Source organism: Elephas maximus, chromosome 10, assembly GCF_024166365.1.
Source record: "Elephas maximus indicus isolate mEleMax1 chromosome 10, mEleMax1 primary haplotype, whole genome shotgun sequence".
Lineage (NCBI taxonomy): Eukaryota > Metazoa > Chordata > Mammalia > Proboscidea > Elephantidae > Elephas > Elephas maximus.
In genome coordinates this window covers 13413374-13432712 of record NC_064828.1, presented here as the reverse complement: position 1 = coordinate 13432712, position 19339 = coordinate 13413374, and the positions used below count along the sequence as shown (strand labels likewise).

General features: G+C 43.0%; 1 protein-coding gene across 3 annotated transcripts in view; it reads left to right on the top strand.

Moving 5' to 3' along the window:
• Window positions 1-12381, top strand: part of HAUS2 (HAUS augmin like complex subunit 2) — a 28201-nt gene extending 15820 nt beyond the window's left edge. For 2 of the 3 annotated variants that reach the window (XM_049897775.1, XM_049897774.1), the window contains exons 3-6: window positions 131-200; window positions 6514-6646; window positions 7776-7884; window positions 9451-12381. In XM_049897775.1, the coding sequence (XP_049753732.1) occupies window positions 131-200; window positions 6514-6646; window positions 7776-7884; window positions 9451-9576 (438 nt within the window). In that variant the 3' untranslated portion in view covers window positions 9577-12381. The remainder of the gene's footprint in view (window positions 1-130; window positions 201-6513; window positions 6647-7775; window positions 7885-9450) is intronic. The other variant, XM_049897776.1, reaches the window with a different exon arrangement.
• The last annotated feature ends 6958 nt before the right edge of the window (window positions 12382-19339 follow it).

Here is a 19339-nt window from a genome sequence, read left to right as displayed (position 1 = left end):
TCTCATAATAGATCACCTTCCCACACCATTTAATTCCTGGCTTAAAAGCTGTCCATTTTTATCAAAGTTTAAGACTTTTGTTCAGGCTGCTTTCTGAATGAGCTAAATATTACTTTTGTTCCTAATATAGAAAAACTTGGAAATTGAACTCTTAAGACTAGAAAAAGATACAGCAGATGTTGTTCATCCTTTCTTTTTAGGTAAGTGATTTGGTTAAGTGGGTAATCATTGGGATTTGAACTTGGATTACCTTAAATAAGCAATAAAAAAAAAGTAATAGTCAACAAAATTATGATAGACCATAATTTTTCTAGGTATTGCCCCAAAGCAAACAAAGGCTTCTATTTCTGTGCTTAAATGGAAGTCCTACTGGCTTGACTGGTCCAAATAGCATGAAAAATTACCAAGTTGGGAGCTCCCTAAAGTCAGGAGAATGTAAGGAATGGCATTTGGCATGGTTGTAACAGAGAATGTGTATTGGAAGATTGAAACTGATGGGGCCACAGACGGGTATAACGGACCATTTCTTTGTTCGTATTAGAGATAGTTGCATTTGTCCTTTGAATTAGCAATCTTATTCCTAGGAATTGACCCTAAACACGCACCTTGATAATATGAAAATATGTGTGCACAGGTTTATTGGTTGCAGCAATTTTTGTAATTAGAAAATACTGGAAACAACCTAAATGTTCATGCTTAGGAAATAGGTTGAGTAAACTCTAGTCATGTCACACGTATACTCAGTGGAACGAGGAAGATCCCTATGAACTGATAGGGAGTGATTTCCAGGGTACATTGTTACACTGAAAGAGCAAAGTACTGAAGAGTATTGTTAGCATGCTACCTTTTCTGTAAGAAAAAAGGGAAAATAAAAATACACGGTTATTGTATTTATTTCTGCAAAAAGAAACAGGTGGGAATAACAACAGTGGAAAGAAATAAGAGAGGAAGTGACACTTCTCTGAGTGTATCTTTTTCTAAGTGTGGATTTTTGAAGCCTTGTTGATGTTGTGTATATTCAAAAAAGAAAACAAAAGGATAAGGGAAAACCCTAAAATTGATTAGAGGCAAAAACAAACAAACCCAATTATTTCAAAGAATGAATAACAATAGAAGATGAAAAAAAGTCCTAATCTAAATAAACTTTGAACATAATCCTTTGGCTATATACTGTCAGTCTAAAGGAAAAGAACTACAAACAAATCTTGAGCTTTGCTTAGTACATTTGTTGTCTGCAGTAGTTGTAGCAATTGTTGTTAGGTGCTGTCAAATTGGTTCCGACTCATAGCAACCCTGTGTACAACAGAATGCAACACTGCCTAGTCCCACGCCATCCTCACCATCATCATGCTTGAGCCACTGTGTCAGTCCATCTCATTGAAGGTCTTCCCCCTTTTCACTGACCCTCTACCAAGCATAATGTCCTTCTCCAGGGACTGATCCCTCCTGATAACATGTCCAAAGTATGTGAGACGCAGTCTCGCCATCGTTGCTTCCAAGGAGCATTTTGGCTGTATTGCTTCCAAGACAGATTTGTTCATTCTTTTGTCACTCCATGGTGTATTCAGTATTCTTTGCCAACACCACAATTCAAAAGTGTCAATTCTTCTTCAGTCTTCTGTATTCATTGTCCAGCTTTCGCATGCATGTGAGGTGATTGAAAACACCATGGTGTGGGTCAGGTGCACTTAATCTTCAAGGTGACATCTTTGCTTTTCAAAACTTTAAAGAGGTCTTTTGCAAGTGATTTGCCCAATGCGATGCGTCTTTTGATTTCTGCTACTTCCATGGGTGTTGATTGTGGATCCAAGTAAAACGAAATCCATGACAACTTCAATCTTTTCTCCATTTATCATGATGTTGCTCATTGGTCCAGTTGTGAGGATTTTTGTTTTCTTTATATTGAAGGCTGTGGTCTTTGATCTTCATCCTAAGTGCTTCAAGTCTACTTTCAGCAAGCAAGGTTGTAGTAGTAAATATAGCAATTCAGAAACTATTTCCCATGTATTAAGCAAATGAATAAATATTAATGTTGTCAAGAGCCAAAGTTCTCTATGTGGAAGAAGGGAGATATCAGTACAGAAGTGGGAAACAAGGGAAAGCCCTGTGATGTTGGATTGGAATTAGAAGTACTAATATGAAGTCATGATTTTTCAATATACAGGTAGTCCCCGACTTACAACGTATTCAAGTTATGACGAACCACATTTACAACTGTTGTTTTTTTTCTTTTTCCTACATCTTGTCATTGGTAACATGCACCACACACAGTGCCGCAGCACATAATTTGCTGATGTTCACGTCTATCACTTCCCGTTCATATATTCGCTGCAGATGTTCACCACTATGACTTCCTGTTGCTGTGTAGCAGGCTGTGGCCTGGCCTACAGTGAAGTTGGTGTCAGGAGTTGTAATGCATAGAAAGTTGGGCAGTGTTCAACTTCAGTGACATATGATGTTTGAACTGCACTCGTGCCTGATAGCCATTACGACTCCAACTTCATCGTTACGACACTGATGCCGACTTCATTGTAGACCAGGCTTTGTAGCGTGCTGTTATTCAGTGTTTCGTACCACCTGAGCTTTGAACATGTTCTTCCCGGTTCAGTCAGGGCCGAGGAAGTGAAACCAGAACAGGCCCAAATATTTAAAATTTGGGTGAACTGGAATGGGAAAAATTACAGGTTGAACCCCTACTGGAAACTAATCTCCCTCCTAGTAAACAAGGGCAGTGTACGTGTTGCATAGCAACCAAATCTAGCTTTCGGATTTTGAGCAGAGTTGGAAAAAAAGGTGCCTGCTCAAAGATTGCCGCCAACCACACAGCTTTGGATGTGTGTCACTCTCCACAGTGCTGGCAGTAATCCAAGCTCACACATCAGGCTCCTGAAAGGGCTCACTGTGCCTCTCCCAAGTCTCCCATTCCAGGGCTTCAACCTGTAATTTTTCCCATTCTGGTTATCATTCTGTATCACCCGAACTGTAAAAATTGTAAAAATTCGTGTGTGTTTGGGTTTAACTTCGTCAGTCATGACTGAACTGGTTCAAATCAGTTCAAAGGCCTGGTACCATCAGAAGCATCGGTTGTTAACTTGAAGCTGAGTTGTTCAAGTTTCTCACACTGTAACACCTTTACTGCTTATACCCCCAACAGTAGCCAAAAACTCACTGCCGTCCAGTCAGTTCCAATTCATAGTGACTCCATAGGGTTTCCAAGGCTATGAATCTCTACAGAAGCAGACTGCCACATCTTTCTCCCAGGGAGCTGCTGGTAGTTTCAAACCGCTGACTTTTTGGTTAGCAACCACTTTAACCACCGCACCACCAGAGCTCCTTACCCCCAACAGTATGTCTGGCAAAAGAAGTCATGCCACTGAAAGTCGTAATCCAGAAAAGGTGAGGAAGGCTGTAGACATGGATATAAAGATGCAGATCACCTAGGCCTGTGATAATGAGAGGAAAGTCGGTGAAACAGCACACGAGGAAGGACTGTCTCATTTGACTGTTTGAACAATCGTTGAAGGATGAGAATAGGATTTTGGAGGTAGTTAAAGGAGCGATTGGCATAAAATCGACAGTTGTAACAAAGGGCCAGCCCATGAGGTGGAGAAGCTGTTGATGATTTGGCTAGGAGACCGAATCCAGAAGAGGATTCCTGTGGGTTTACTCCTGATTCAAACGAAAGCGTGCAGCCTTTTTGAAAACCTGAAGGAACATCAAGGAGAAGACCACCACGAGAACTTAAAAAACGCAGCAAGGGCTGGTTTGATTGCTTCAGACGCAGATTTGGCTTACAATATAACTAGGGAAGCGGGAAGCGCAAATGTTGAAGCTGCTGAAAAATTCAAGGATGGACTAGACAAGATAATATAAGATGAAAACTATCCACCAGAGCAGATTTTCAGCATGGACAAAACACGCTGGTTTTGGGAAAGGCTATGACAGTGGACCTCTATTCACAGAGACGAAGCTGATGCCTAGTTTCAAGGCATTTAAAAACAGAATCAGGCTGCTGCTTGGATGAAATGCTGCTGCATTTAAATTAAAACCTTTTCTTGTTTACCATTCTGAAAAACCCCAAACACTCAAAAACATTGACAAAAACAAGCTGCTGGTCTACTACAGAAGCAACTCCCAAGTCCTGGGTGACAATTGTTTGTTAGCCAAATACTGGTTTTTACATTGTTTCATCCCAGAGTTGTGCTCCTACTGCCTTGAAAAGAGCCTTGCTTTCAAGATTCTGCTGCTTCTTGGTAATGTCCCAGGACATCCTCTTCATGTAAGCCAAAACCACACTTTGCTTTCAAGTCCATTCCAACTCATAATGACCTTATAGGATAGAGAACTGCCCCATAGGGTTTTCCAAGGAGCAGCTGGTGGATCCGAACTGCCAGCCTTTTGGTTAGCAGCCTTAGCTCTTATCCACTGTGCCACCAGGACTCCCCCCCTTTATGTAGGTGATCTAAATCAAGAGGTGCAAGTGGTAGATACGACAGCTGTGATTCAGCCTATGGATCAAGGTGCAGTTGCCACTTTCGAGGCATACTACCTGCGGATTGTGTTTGCCCAGGTGATACTGCAACAGGTGGAAGTATGGTAACGTTATGCGATTTCTGGAAGAATTATAATATTCTTCAGTGTATCTGGAACATTGAAACTTTCTGGGAGGAAGTTACGGGAAAATGCATGCAGGGGATTTGGGAAAAATTGCTGAGTTGTGTGAACACTCTTCAAGCAATTGATCAGGGTAATATAGCGAAAGAGAGCAGTGGGAAAATCATCCAGTTGGCAGGAACACTGAATTTAGAACTTGATATTGACAATGTGGAGCAGCTCATAGAATAGATCACGAGGAATGGGAATTGAGAGATCAGGACTTAATGGATTTCAAAGAGGAAAGAAATGCTGAAGAAGATAGAAGTAATGAGGAAGAGGAAGGAGCAAAGGTGTCAAAAAACTTTACAGTGAAGGAATTAGCTGGAGTTTTTCCTAAGCTAAACCAGGGGCTTCAGCTGCTTGAAAACAAGCACTCAGATGCTGATTGCTGTGCTAATTTCTGTAGGCAGATTTGGGAAACAGTGAAATGTTACCGCGAAATATATGAAGAATAAAAGAAAATGACCATACAGGCAGCTCTCACTTATATTCTGTCTAGAAACACTGTCCCCATCCCCAGGGATAATCGGATGATCCAGAACCTTCCACAGGTGGAGCTATTACCACAGTTGAGAAAATGCCAACGTTGTCCAACTCTTCTTCATTATCAGGGTAGATTTGTATGATTTGTGTAGTTTTTTTAATGTATATATGTATTTTGATTTTGATTTGAGTGTTTTATGTATTAAAATATATCTGCTGTATTTTAAGCATGTTGCTTATGAAAATACCTTGTGGGGGCAGGGTGCATTTGGCAAACAAACGTAGAAGGTGCGTGTTATTTGCATAAAAATATGTAAGTTTATATGTAATGTTCCGAACTCCCAAAGAAAAATGGAGATTGAATTTATAAAGGTAGTGATACTTAAAGACAGCAATAACGAAAACTAAAAAAATATTCAACTTATGTCAGGACCAACTTACAATGGAGTCATCATCAGTAAGTCTGGAACTACCTGTATATGTGGATTTTTTCACTGAAAGGGTTTAGAATAATGACACACTATTGGTAATGAGTACACTTAATACCCAGATCTTGTTTTCTAAATATTGTTCTCCACTAAAAGAAAACACAACTCCTTGAAGAAAAGACTGAGTTGAGGACAGTAGCTTGACTACTAACCTAAAAATTGGTGGTTTGAACCCACCCAGCAGGACCGTGGAAGAAATGCCTGGTGATCTGTTCCTGTTAACAATTACAGCCAAGAAAACCCTACATAGTGGTTCTACTATATAACACATGAGATCCCCATGAGTTGGAATTGACTTGATGGCGACGAGTTTGGCTTTTCGGTTTATAGGTGTGTAAAGAAAGAGGGAAAAAAAGAGAAAATATTCCCAAATGTTAACTTACAATTGGTAAATGTATGTGGGAGTTCACTGAATTATTCTTGAAAATTTTCAGTAAGTCCGAAATGTTCTTAAAATAAGAATTTAAAAGAAGAAGCAATTGGCAGCCATTAACTGAATTCTGGGGAAAATACTGAGATACTCAGAAATAGCTTGTAAGACGACCTTGTTTTTTAGTGTTCCATGTAGCATATCAGTGGCAGGTTTAAGAAAAGAGACTGTGCGAAGAATCTGGCTCCACCTATAAAAACTGAACTGGGGTTGGGGTTGAAAAACAGAGAAAGAATTTAGCACAGGATTTGGTTGTCAGTAGGAAAAGTACAAGAAGGTAGTTGACATTGAGACTGGTATTGGTATTAAAAATAGCAAAAAGGAGAATTTAGGAGGGAAATGGTGGGTTTGACATTGTGTCATCAGCATTAGACCAGAGCAAAGGGGCAATGATAAGTGATTCCAAAGCTTACTTGTTCTATTGCTAATTATAATTCCTGTTTCTGGTTTATACAGCTGAGAAATGTCATACCCTGCAAAGCATGAGTAGCCATTTGGAAGCAGTGCTGAAAGAGAAGAGGTCTCTCAGGCAGAGACTGATGAAACCTGTATGCCAGGAAAACTTGCCTATTGAAGCTGTTTATCACAGGTAAGACTGCAAAATAAAAATTATTTTTACTCTGAGGATAGTTTTTGTTTAAACATTACATCAGTGATTGTTAGCATTATTATTAACGCTGATGCGTTAAACCAGAAAGAAAATCCTTTGCTTTTAAAGAATGATAGCTTTGGTGAAGAGAAAGGAGTTCCTCTTGCCTGTTGTGTTCTGGAAATTAAAAACTATGACTTTGTGAAAGAAATTAGGTCCATACATGCAGCAAACTAGATAAAATTATGTGTAGACTTTTCCATAAAGTAAGTTTATATTTGAGTTAATGTTGCCTATCTATAAAAACGCATTTGGGAGTGGCATGGATGGGCAGGGGCACGGGGTTTAAGCAGGGACAAACCTGTTGCTGTCAAGTTGATTCCGACTTATAGCAGGGACCGATGAAAATAATGTCAACCAAAGGAGAGAAAAATTGGGTTCTACTCTCATCTTTGCTGTTTATGTGCCTCAAAGCCTTGGGCAAATGACTTAAATTTTACGTCAGTCTCCCAGTCCATATAACTGTCAAATTGAAGATGTGGGTTATCACTAACAGAAGAACAGGCATCTTTCTCCACCAGGGCCTCATGGCTGACCCTGAGCAACTCAGTGTCTTAAGCGTCAGAGTTTTTACTTCGTAGTGAAATATAATACAAAACCCCAATTCTCATGGATGTATTCAGACATATGTATTAAAACGTATGTTGTAGCGCATCAAGAAGAGCTGAGTCATGATTTTAAAGCATTTCGCATGTTTCTATGAAGTAACATTTGCCCTTGTTGCCCTCACTCTTCACTGAGAAAGAACGGACTGGAATGGAGTGAGGCTCTATCTAGGAAAACCCTTCACTTCCCTACTTACCTAAGAAGAATGGAACATCGAGGTTTGTGTAACGTTAGGTTGGGCTCCAGCTGTGATTGGTGTCCTCTCTTTCCATTTCTCTGTCTGGATGACCACTTAGGTCCTGTTTAAGGTGAAACAGGAGGACCGGTTTATCACTATTTCCATGAATATGGAAAGATTGTTACTGGCTTGATTGTGATTCTGTTACTTCAAATTAAAAGTAAAAGAAGGGGAACACAAAATAAATAAGCCAAAAAAAAGTTCATTTTTTTCTCCCTCTCCTAGATACATGGTACATTTGCTGGAGTTGGCAGTGAATTTCATTGAGAAATTAGAAACCCATCTTGAAACAATTAGAAATATCCCCCATATAGATGCAAATCTTAAGAACATGGTAAGTGTTAACGATGGCATCTGAGGACCTCATCAACTCCTCACATTATTTTTAGCTGTCTTTCCTTGTTGTATATCAAAATCTCACATGTGTGATCTCTTTGCTTAACTTTTTGATGGTAAATATTATGAACTTATTATCTAAAAAACCGAGATGTGTTTCCTTTTCTGCATCATTTTTCCTTAGAACTCATCTTGCATTCTTTTATTCTATTTAATAATTGTGTGTTGTCTTCATTGTGTAAGGGGCTATGCCACAGGTATTGTGGGAGACCAATTCCTGCCCTGAAAAGTCTCAAAAGTTCGGTGAGACAGCTATAAAATACATACTTTCTCCTTTGTATCTTTGTATTTGCATAATAAGTACAGAAGAGAATTATAAAGAAGATGCTGTCTATTGAGCAGAAAACAAAGGGGTGACCGTCAACTTAGGGGCACTGGGAGTAGGTTGGGGAGGTAGGAAGACTCAGTGAAGTTTTATAGAGGAGTGTGTAGTGAGCTGAACCTTGAAGTATCAGTGGGATTTGGACATGCATCATACAAAAGCAACAGTGTGAACAAAGACATGAAAGAGAGCACAGGTGGTTGGTTGTACTCCAGTTTGGCTGCTGTTTCCTCTTGAGGAGGGGGAGATTAGCTCAGGGTTAGTTTTTGGAATGCCTTGAAAACCAGAGGAAAGCGTTTAGACTTCACTGAGTACTGGGGACACATTGAATGTTTTGTTTTTAAGTGAAGGGCACAGGGGAGTGACATGATCAAAGCTGTGCTGCAGTTATGGGGAAAACAGTGGGTAGATTAGACTGAGCCTTGCTACTCAGTGTGGGCAGGGAGCATCGGCATTAGCGTCACCTGGGAGCTTGTTAGGAACGGAGAACTGCAGACTTCATTTACCTTGGACCTTCAGAATCGAGCATCTTTTAACAAGAGCCTCGCGTGAATCCTGTGCACATGAGAGAGCAGCTCTGGGTTAGGTGGAGAAACCAAAGACAGAGAAACTTGGAGAGTGATTACAGTCATTCAAACAAAGGATTTAAAGCATGGGAATACAAAGGATTCTGTAGATTTTTAGAGAGATTTTGGAGGTAGAATTTCTAGATCTTGGCTACTCTTTGAATAAGAGACATACTGAAGGTAAAGAAGTTTCTAGCCTGGGTGACTTGAGGGTGAATATGATCAAGTGTGCATTAAAGAAGTTAACGAGTTTGTTTTTGACTTGTCTTGCACATATAGTAGATATCCAGTCACTGTTTGTTGAACTGCAGTTAAATTGAATTTGATACATTGTCTGGATGGAGAATTCCAACAGACTGAAATGTGGGACGGAATTTTAGGAAGGTTAGGCTTGACAGCGTAGATTTGAGGGTTATTTGCATTGAGGTGATAATTGAAGACAAAAGGAGAGGTGAACTCATACTCCTGAGAAGTGAGGCAGCAGGATTTTAAGAAGCCTTTGCATTAGGGGGCTGGAAAAAGATCCAGTGGTATCATAATTATTTGTGATAAAATGATGAGGAATTAATGACAGACATGTAATTTCTCTCCTGTTTTCCCCTTTCACATGTTACAGAGCAAGGCTTTAGCAAGGATGGATATTTTGGTAACTGAGACAGAAGAACTAGCAGAGAATATACTGAAGTGGCGAGAGCAACAAAGAGAAGTTTCCTCTTGTATCCCTAAAATATTAACTGAGTAAAATTATCTTCATGAACATGACAGTTTAATGCCTCCTTTACCTTTTGGAAACCCTGGTGGCATAGTAGTTAAGAGCTATGGCTGCTAACCAAAAGCTTGACAGTTCGGCTCCACCAGATGCTCCTTAGAGACCATAAGGGGCAGTTCTACTCCGTCCTGCAGGGTCACTATGAGTTGGAATTGACTCAGTGGCAGTGGGTTTGTTTTGTTTTGTTTTACCTTTTAATTCTAAAGTTCATGTCCAAACTACTAATGCTAAATGAACATCACCTGTTTATTTTTGCTTAAAACAACAACAAAAAAAACCCCACTGTCGTCAGTTGCTTACTTATATATAACCATAAGTCTGTTTCTAATGACATGTGACCTGAGTGTTCATAGGCTTTGCAGCTAGCAATACTGAAAGAACCCTCTGTATATTAAAGTACCAGGATTCCAGGTTCATTAAGACCAAACTGAATTTTCCTTTTTTTCCCATAAAATTTCTTTCCACTTTTCGGTGAAACTAGTGAGGATCAAATAATAGCTATAAAAGTTTATTGACATGAGTGAATTAACCATTTCTCAGGCAACAGAGTATTAAATGTCTTTGTCTTAGTCATCTAGTGCTGCTATAACAGAAATACCACAAGTGGATGGCTTTAACAAAGTGTATTCTCTCACAGTCCAGTAAGCTAGAAGTCTGAATTCAGGACACTGGCTCCAGGGGAGGGTTTTCTCTGTCGACTCTGAAGGAAGGTCCTTGTCACCAGTCTTCTCTTGGTCTGGAAGCATCTCAGCTCGGGAACCTCAGGTCCAAAGGACACGCTTTGCTCCCAGCACTGCTTTCTTGGTGGTATGAGGTCCTGGACTCTCTGCTTGCTTCCCTTTCATCTCTTGTAAGATACAAGGTGGTGCAGGCCATACCCTGGGGAAACTCCCTTTACTTTGGATTAGGGATGTGACCTGAGCAAGAGTGTTACATTCCCACCCTAATCCTCTTTAACAAAAAATTATAATGACAAAATAGAGGACAACCACAGAATACTGGGAATCATGGCCTAACCAAGTTGATACATTTTTGGGGGGACATAATTCAACCCATGACAGTCTTTAACCATGCATATTCCTGAATTGTAAGAGTCTTCTTGAACCTGAAACTGTCTATGCCAGTTATTCCTGTGGAATTGTGACCAAGTGTGCAGCAAAGCGTTAACATAGCAAGCCTGACTTTGAAAGACCTGCTTACAAGGTTGGCCCTTGACTGGCATCTGACAAGTTAGATTTCAGGAGTGTTCCTGTCACACTACGTGATAAGAGTGGCTAATTGTGTAGTTTATGCTGAACACTTGGTTTCCTTCTGGGAGTCTAGAATTTTGGTACATGTGAGGTAGAGGGTGTTTACATGATTAGTCCCCGGTAAAAACCCAGGGCACTGCGTCTCTAATGAGCTTCCCTGGTAGACAACATTTCACGCTTCTTGTCAACATGTTGCTGGAAGAATTAAGTGCATGCTATATGACTCCACAGGGAGAGGACTCTAAAAGCTTGTGCCTGGTTTCCTCTGGACTTTGCCCCACATGCCTTTTCCCTTTGCTATTATTTTGCTTTGTATCCTTTCACTGTAATAAGTCATAGTTGTGAGTGTGATGATACATGCTGAGTCCTGTGAGTCCTCCTAGCGAATCATTGAACTTGGGAGTAGTTTTGGGGACCCCTAACACACTAAGCAATTCTGGGGGGTATTCACTGGCAGCCTTAGGTATAGGCAGAGAAAAAAAGTAAAGAAAAACGGCACACTCTAAGAAAACCTTAGAGGTTTACCTTATGAAGTGCTCGGATACCTTGTGTAGTCTAATTGTGCATGTAACAGGGAGGTGTATACTGATACAGCTGACTTAGAAGGTACTGGTTTGTGTCAGTAGTGTATGTACCCCTGGCTTATTGTATTTTCAGACTTGCAGTTCTCTTTAAAATGTGTACATATGGTCATGGTCCCCAAACCTTCTGTTGGCCCAGGACAGGAACCATTCCCGAAGACATAATTCAACCCATGACAGTCTTTAACCATGCATATTCCTGAATTGTAAGAGTCTTCAATCAGACATGGAAGGGACTGGACAGTGGGTAGGAGACAGATGCTGATGAAGAGTGAGCTATTTGTATCAGGTGGACACTTGAGACTGTGTTGGCATCTCCTGTCTGGAGGGGGATGGGAGGGTAGAGAGGGTTGGAAGCTGGCAAAATTGTCAGGAAAGGAGAGACTGGAAGGGCTGACTCATTAGTGGGAGAGCAAGTGGGAGTATGGAGTAAGGTGTATATAAACTTATATGTGACAGACTGATTTGATTTGTAAACGTTCACTTGAAGCTCAATAAAAATTAAAAAAAAAGTGTACATATGTATTTTTGTACTGTTGGATTCTCTATATTACATGGGGTCAGTGATCCGTGTATTCATCACACTTTAACACAAGAAAACTTCAGAACATAGTAAATATGATGAGTAAATTGTTCCTAAGCAAATAGGATTATTAAAAAAAAATCCTGGTGAAACAACCAGGGATCATGTTTTGAAGTCTACTTTGCTGACTTGTGCAAATGGAATATAGAAGAGTGGTTATAATATCTTAAGCATCACCTAACACTTGAGCAAAGCGTTCAGTTGTATTTCATCAGAAATCTGTTTAAGCTCAGCCTTGGTTTCAATGCCTTATTACGTGATTTCCTGTGTTAGTTTATATATATGTATATATCTTTCATGTTATGAATGTTGATATGTCTGCTTGTTTTGTTTTTGTTTTAATCTTTTTCAAAATATTGAAATAAACCTGTAATTTCTAACTAAAATTTTGTAGCCCTGTGAATCCTAAGCGAACAAAGCAATGATTCCCTGTTTAGCTTACACAGTTAAAGCATAGGCAGTTCGACTTAAAAAGCGTCAGTCAGGTAAACCGAGCCTGAGGTCTACTCAGAGAGAGAAGATAATTTAGTACTAGGGTAGAACATCTCGTCGGACAGCGCTCACTTCAGACTCCTCCCCTCACTCCAAGCCCCTTCCCCACTTCCGTCTTCAAAGAGGAACACTGTTCCCTGGCTGGGACAGCAGAAACAGGTGTCTCCCGTTTCATTTCGGCCCCTAAAATTTAACCACAGAGCTGCCAGTTCAGGTCAACGCAGTAAATGAAAACATTTAAGCAAAGTACTTTATCAACTGTCGGGCGTGAACCAAAATTTAATGAATATACGTGACTCTATATCATGCACAGCCGATCCAAGAACAGGGAAACGCGCTCGCTCGCCCCCTCCCAGCACGCGGAGCCTGCACCGGCCGGGTTGGACCTGCGCTCTTCCGCTTGCCGGGCTCGGGATTGGCGGCCGCTGCTAGGCACCGCCCCGGCCGGGAGGCGGCGCGCGCAAGTGAGGGGGCGTCCCAAGGGGTCCGTGGGGCGGAGGGAGGGGGCGGGGCCGGGCGGCCTCCCGCCCGCCAGCCTCGGGATTGGCTGCAGGTCGGCAGGCACCGCCTCGTCTGGGCCGCAGCGCACACAGGGCAGGGGCGTCCCTAGAAATATGTGGGGCGGAGCGCTCGGGGCGGGGGCGGGAGTCCTCGGGCCCACCGGATTCAGGATTGGCCGCCGCTCTGCAGGCCCCGCCCCACTGGGGCTGCGGCGCGCGTGTGGGCGCGGCCGTCCGGGGAGGCGCGTGCGGAGGGCGGGGCAGGGCTGGCGCCAGGCTTGGGGCTGGGGCCAAGGATGCAGCCGCCGGACCGCCCTGCCTGGCTTGGGCCGTGGCCGAGGGATGGCGAACGTGCGAGTGGCCCTGAGGGTCCGGCCCCTCAGCAAGAGGTGAGTGTGGGCGGGAGGGAGAGCTGCGGCGTCAACTGAGCTGAGGGGAGCTCGGGGTCCCCGCCTGCCCCTGAAGTGATTCTGGCGTGGGGAAAACAGACGCAAAGCGACCCCGGGGCCACGGTCCGGGAACCGGAAAGACCTGGCGGAGCAGGGGCCGTGGTCGAGCCGCGGCGTCCCCGGCGCGGGAGCGGCTCCCGGACGGCCCGGGGGCGCGCTGCGGGTGGCTGTCCTGGCGTCCCGCCGGCGGGAACTCGGAGAGACTGCGGCTCACGTCTAGGTGCCGGGCTTGGGCCGTTCTCCCCGGGCAGGCCGAGAGGGGCTGCGAAGGGGACCGGCAGTGTCCTCTGCCTCGGTGACCTGGAGGAGCTGCCAGAACTGAGGCAGAGCTGTGTGTGTTCCTGGGTGCCCGGGGTTCCTCTGTGAAGATGTGGACAAGGGCAGACCGCAAGGGTGTGTCAGGGGAATCGCGGCTTCCTCCTGTGCCCGACAGCAGACATGTCACGGGCTAAACTCTGAAGTAGGGAAGTTATTCAAACTTCTTCCCTTCATCTTGTCAGTGCCTGTTCCCCCATGAACCAAACCCAGTGCCGGCGAGTCGATTCCGACTCATAGCGACCCCATAGGACAGGGTAGAAGTGCCCTGTCTGGCCCATCTTCCTCCCACGGAGCGGCGGGTGGGATCAAACCACCAACCTTTTGGTGAGCAGTCCAGCGCTTAACCTCTGCGCCACCAGTGCTCCCCTTTTTCCACATAGGTAAGTCTAATCCTGCACGCTCTTGAGGCATCCACTGCCCAGCCACATCATTTCTTCCCTTTTCATTAATTTTTCTATTTAGGTTTGGAAAGTCAGGCAAAGCTTCTCAGAAAATTTGATGTTTGAACTGTTTTTTAAAGATCTATTTTTATTAGCATTTGCTGACAGGTGGAGACAGTGTAGGGCGCATTCTATGTAGTAAGAACACCAAGAGCAAAAGATTTAGGCTACCAGGGAACAGAGCTAAATTCTAGGTGGCTGCCGGTGGGGTGGGGCCGGGCAGGGCCGAGGGAGTTAAATGGTAGGAGATAAAGCTGGCAGAGTTTGCGCTGGGACCAGAAGGCACATATTGGAATTATTTGGGAGGTTTAAAACATATCCAGTACGTAAGATGGCTTGATAATTGGGCAGAAGGGTCAAGAAAGGGTTTTGCGGGGGGGGGGGGGGGGGGGGGAGAAGAGGCAACTTCCAGGATAGCAGCTACACCTGTGAAAACTCTCCCAGCCACAACAAAAATTGGTATCTTTGTCCTGTTATGGGGGCAGTTGGCTTTGAAAAGTCACGTAAGCAATGCAATAATGGTGGCGGGGGGGGGGGGGAGGAAATAGGATGGGGGGAAGGGACAAACAAAACAGAAAAGTGAGTAGGAGAGGGTAAAAGAGGTCCAGTGAAGAAAGCCCCGAGCAGCACGTGCCTGAACTGCTGTGTTTACATTGGTAAAGGGCTGAGGCTGTCTGGCTTCTGCATAACTGGATGTGGTGGCTAGAGCTGCGACGGTTTTCGCAGGTGTAGCTACTGCCCTGGAAGTAACCTCTGGCAGTCCCTGTTTTTGCAAAACTATCCTTTTAGGGAAAGGATTGTCCTTAGGATAACAACAATGACCACTCTCAGCAGTACCTTCCCAGTTCCTTGGGAACTAAAACCAAGAAAAGCAAACCTGTTGCCATGAATTCTGACTCATGGCGACCCCATGTGTTACCGACTAGAATTGCTCCATAGGGTTTTCTCAGCTGTAAGATTTTTTTAATCTTTATGGAAGCAGATCACCAGGCATTTTCTTCTGCGGGGCCTCTGGGTGAGTTCACAACGCCAACCTGTAAGTTAGTGTTTGAGTGCAAACCGTTTGCGTCACCCAGGGAACTACAAAAGCATGTGTTAGATTAGATAAATGATGTTGAAATTGGGTTGTTATTTGCACCCACAATAGAGAGTGACATTAAACCTTATCAAACAAAAGGAGGGGAAAGAAGAGCACGAAAGCTTATTTACTTTTAGCTCAAGTTAGAAGCCTTGAGTAGCAAGTGGTAGAATGCCAAGACTCCAGCTGTCCAGGTGTGAGCAGATTAGGGCAGCTGAAGGCGCAGGAGCACAGATTCGGGAGCAGATATGGGTAAACACAGTGTGACCCCAGCTTTGAAGCCCAGACCACTCCCCTCATCTCACAGAATCCTGTAGAGAAGACAGCTGTACTCCAGGTGTGTTAACTTCCACCATCTTCTCTGAGGCTTATCTAAATGTAGGGAATCTGCTGTGTGGTTTGTTCCAACCTTCAAAGACTCATTTAACACGGTCATTGGATCTGATGTTATACTTGGGAAGAAATCTTCAAGATCATCTGGTTCAAGCTTCCAATTTCTTGTTTTTCCAGATGAGAAAATGGTCCAGACGGGGAAATTATCTAAGGTTTAAACTTGGATAGAGCCACGATTCCATTTACCACGCCACACTGCTTCTTCCTGAGGTTAAAAAAAAGTTCCACTTCTTTCTCAATCAGATGCCTCTTTGCTCAATAGGACTAGAACTGACCCTCAGGAAAATAATAATATAGGAAATGGTTTTGATTTCCTCCCCTCCACCTCACAATTGGAAACCTTGGTGGTGTAGTGGTTAAGTACTGTGGCTGCTAACCAAAAGGTCAGTAGTTTGAATCTACCAGGTGCTCCTTGGAAACTCTATGGGGGCAGTTCTACTCTGCTCTGTAGGGTCATTGTGAGTTGGAATCTACTCGACGGCAACGGGTTTGGTTTTTACCTCACAGTTGTTTCCCATAATCAGAAATTCCATATCTCATTATGACGTGCTGCCCATTGTCTATCTAAAAATCATTCACCCTGAGAGAACATGTCCCGTTCTGCCAACACTGTAGGCCCTGGAACACTCCCCACTGCCCTGTCCCTGTCAAAACTTACTTCACACATAACATTCCCTCTCTGTGCTTTGCTTTGCTTTCTTTTATTTAAGCTATAAAAAAAAAAAATTAAAAAAATTTTTTTTTTTTTTTTTATAAAATGGGAATAAACACCTCAATAGTTTTTGTGAAGATCAAATGAAATCATAGTTTAAAACTACTTAGAGTAGAGCCTGGCTCATTTTAAGAGCCCAGTAAGTATTAGCCGTATGCTTTTTGGAGCCCTGGTGATGCAGTGGTTAAGCACTTGATTGCTAACGGAAAGTTTGGCAATTTAAACCCACCAGCTGTTCCGTGGGAGAAAGATGGGACAGCCTGCGTTCATAAAGATCGCAGCCTTGGAAACTCTGTAGTTCTGCTCTGCCCTGTAGGGTCGCTATGAGTGAGTTGGAATCCACTCAGTGGCAGTGTGTGTGTGTGTGTGTGTGTGTGTGTGGGTTTTAATAAAGTTTTACGGATTATCAAGTGGTAATGCCTTGGTTATTTTCCCTTTTAGGACAGTGGCTCCCAAACTATGAACCAACCAGTTGCCGTCAAGTTGATGCCTGACTTACGGTGACCCCATGTGTGTCTGAGTAGAGCTGTGTGCCATAGGGTTTCAGTGGCTGATTTTTTAGGAAGTAGATTGTCAAGTGTTTCTTCCGAGGTGCCTCTAGGTAGACTCAAACCTCCAACCTTTCAGTTAGCTGAGCACATGAGCCGTTTGCACTACCCAGGAACTCCTGTCAAACTGTAGTATGCATAAAACCCACCTGGAAAACTTGTTATAATAATGCAGCTTGTTATAATTTCAGGGCCCCCAAAATGGGAATTAGAATTGACTAGCTCTCGACCCCTCCCCCATGATCCTGATGTAGGTGCTCCATGGACCACACTTTGAGAAACTGCCGTAGTGATAACCGTATAACTGAGGATTCCTCCCTGCTCTGTTTTTTTTATGTGTTGTAACCGTGAGCTGTATTTTATTTTATTGTTGTAAAAATATATATATATAACACATTTGCCAATTTAACGTTTTTCCCACGTACAGTTTAGTGACATCAATTACATGTTGTGAGAACATCACCAATACCTGTTGCCAAATTTTCCATCACCACAAACAAATACAGTGCTTTCTAAACAATGACTCCCCCTTTCCTCCTACCTCACACCCTGGTAACCATTAATAAACTTTGGTCTTAACATATTGCCTATTCTAGATATTTCATAGGAGTGGGATCGTACAATATGTATCTTTTGTGATTGATTTGCTTGACTCAGTATGCTTTCAAGGGCCATTCAGGATGTAGCATGTATCAGGACTTCATGCCTCTTTATGACTGACTAATATCCCCTTGTCTGTGTCCCACATTTTGTTTATCCGTTCATCTGTTGGGGGATGTTTAGGTTATTTCCTCCTCTTGACAACTGTGGACAGTGCTTCAGTGAACATTAGTGTACACATGTCTGTTTGCATTGCTGGTTTCAAGTCTCTTGGGTTATACCTAGGTGTGGAATTGCTGGGTCATGTGGTAGTTCTATGTTTAACTTTCTGAGGAACTGCTAAACTATTCTCCACAGCAGCTGTACCATTTTGCTTTCTTACTGACTGCTTCTATACCTTCAACCCTAAGGAATGAATGTCTGTAGGTTGAATTCTGGACCCAGAGGTGTTTGCTGTCCTGCCTTGTGTGAGGCTCCACAGTAGGCTTAGTTGAGTTCTGAACCCTAGCCTCAGGTAGGATGGGAGTACTTGTGAGGCGACCTCTCTAAGGTCGGTGTCCTTTCTGTTCTGCTCGACTTTAATTAGCCCACATTTTTTCTAGAATATTTTGGAACCACTAAGTTACCAATGAAGGAGCCATGGTGGTGTAGTGGTTAAGTGCTAGGCTGCTGACTGAAAGGTCCACAGTTCGAGCCCACCCGCCAGCTGCTCTGTGGGAGAAAGATGTGGCAGTCAGCTTCTGTAAAGATTAGGGCCTTGGAAACCCTTTGGGACAGTTCCACCGTGCCCTATAGATCACTGTGAGTCTGAATCGACTGGATGGCAGTGGGTAGTAGTAAGTTACCAGTGACAGTGGTCCAGGCAGGAGAGAAACAGCATGTCACCTTCCTCTAGTGTCACATCCTTCTGCCAAGAGATCCCAGGTGAATCCTCACCAAAGAGTATAATTAAAAAAATTAGATAATAGATTTGAAAAAATTTTGCATGTTTTTTCTTCTTATTTTCCAAGTTTACTGTAATCTGTGTATTACTTTCGTAGTGGGTGGAAGAATAATAAAACTAATTTAAAATGCCAAAAGAAGAAAAATGTTATTTTGTATAATGCTAACGCCAAAGATGAAATGTTTTCTTTAGGGGGACTGAGGGCTTGGGAAGGGGGTGAGTTTTAGCCTCTGGTGGGAGGATTGTGGTCCTGGGGGACTCAGTGTCTCTGTTGCTTTAAGTATTACCTAGCGTGATATTTTTTTGTAGTGTGATATGCACAAGAAAGAGTATCAGGGCCTTGAGAAAATTTAAGTAACAGAAATGTCATTATCTGGGAGAGGGAATTTTGTAGCCAGAGCTTTATTCCAGACTCACTGACAGGTTAAAAAAAAAAAGAAAAGTCTGAAATGTTAAAAGTCTCTATCTTACTCTCCTGGAGGTGACATCCTGGGAAGTCTGAGGAAGTAAAAATGAGATTGAAGGTATTCGGTCAACTTCTAGGCTAGGAGTAATTGAACTGATAAATTTCACATGGTGAAGGAAGTCCTAATGAATTTCATTCACATCTGTTAACATTTTGGCTTTGAGCTCTTTAGCTGAAGCTCTTCATGTTTTGAAAAAGATTTCATGTCTAGAACGGAGTACATACTTTGGGCATCAGATACGTAGGCCACCTGGTTTAAGCCCCTTGAGGTGAATTCATTTTATTTTTTGTTTTTGTTGGGTGCCGTAGAGTCAATTCTGACTCATAGTGACTCCACGTGACAGAGTAGAACTGCCTCACAGGGCTTATTGGCAGTAATCTTT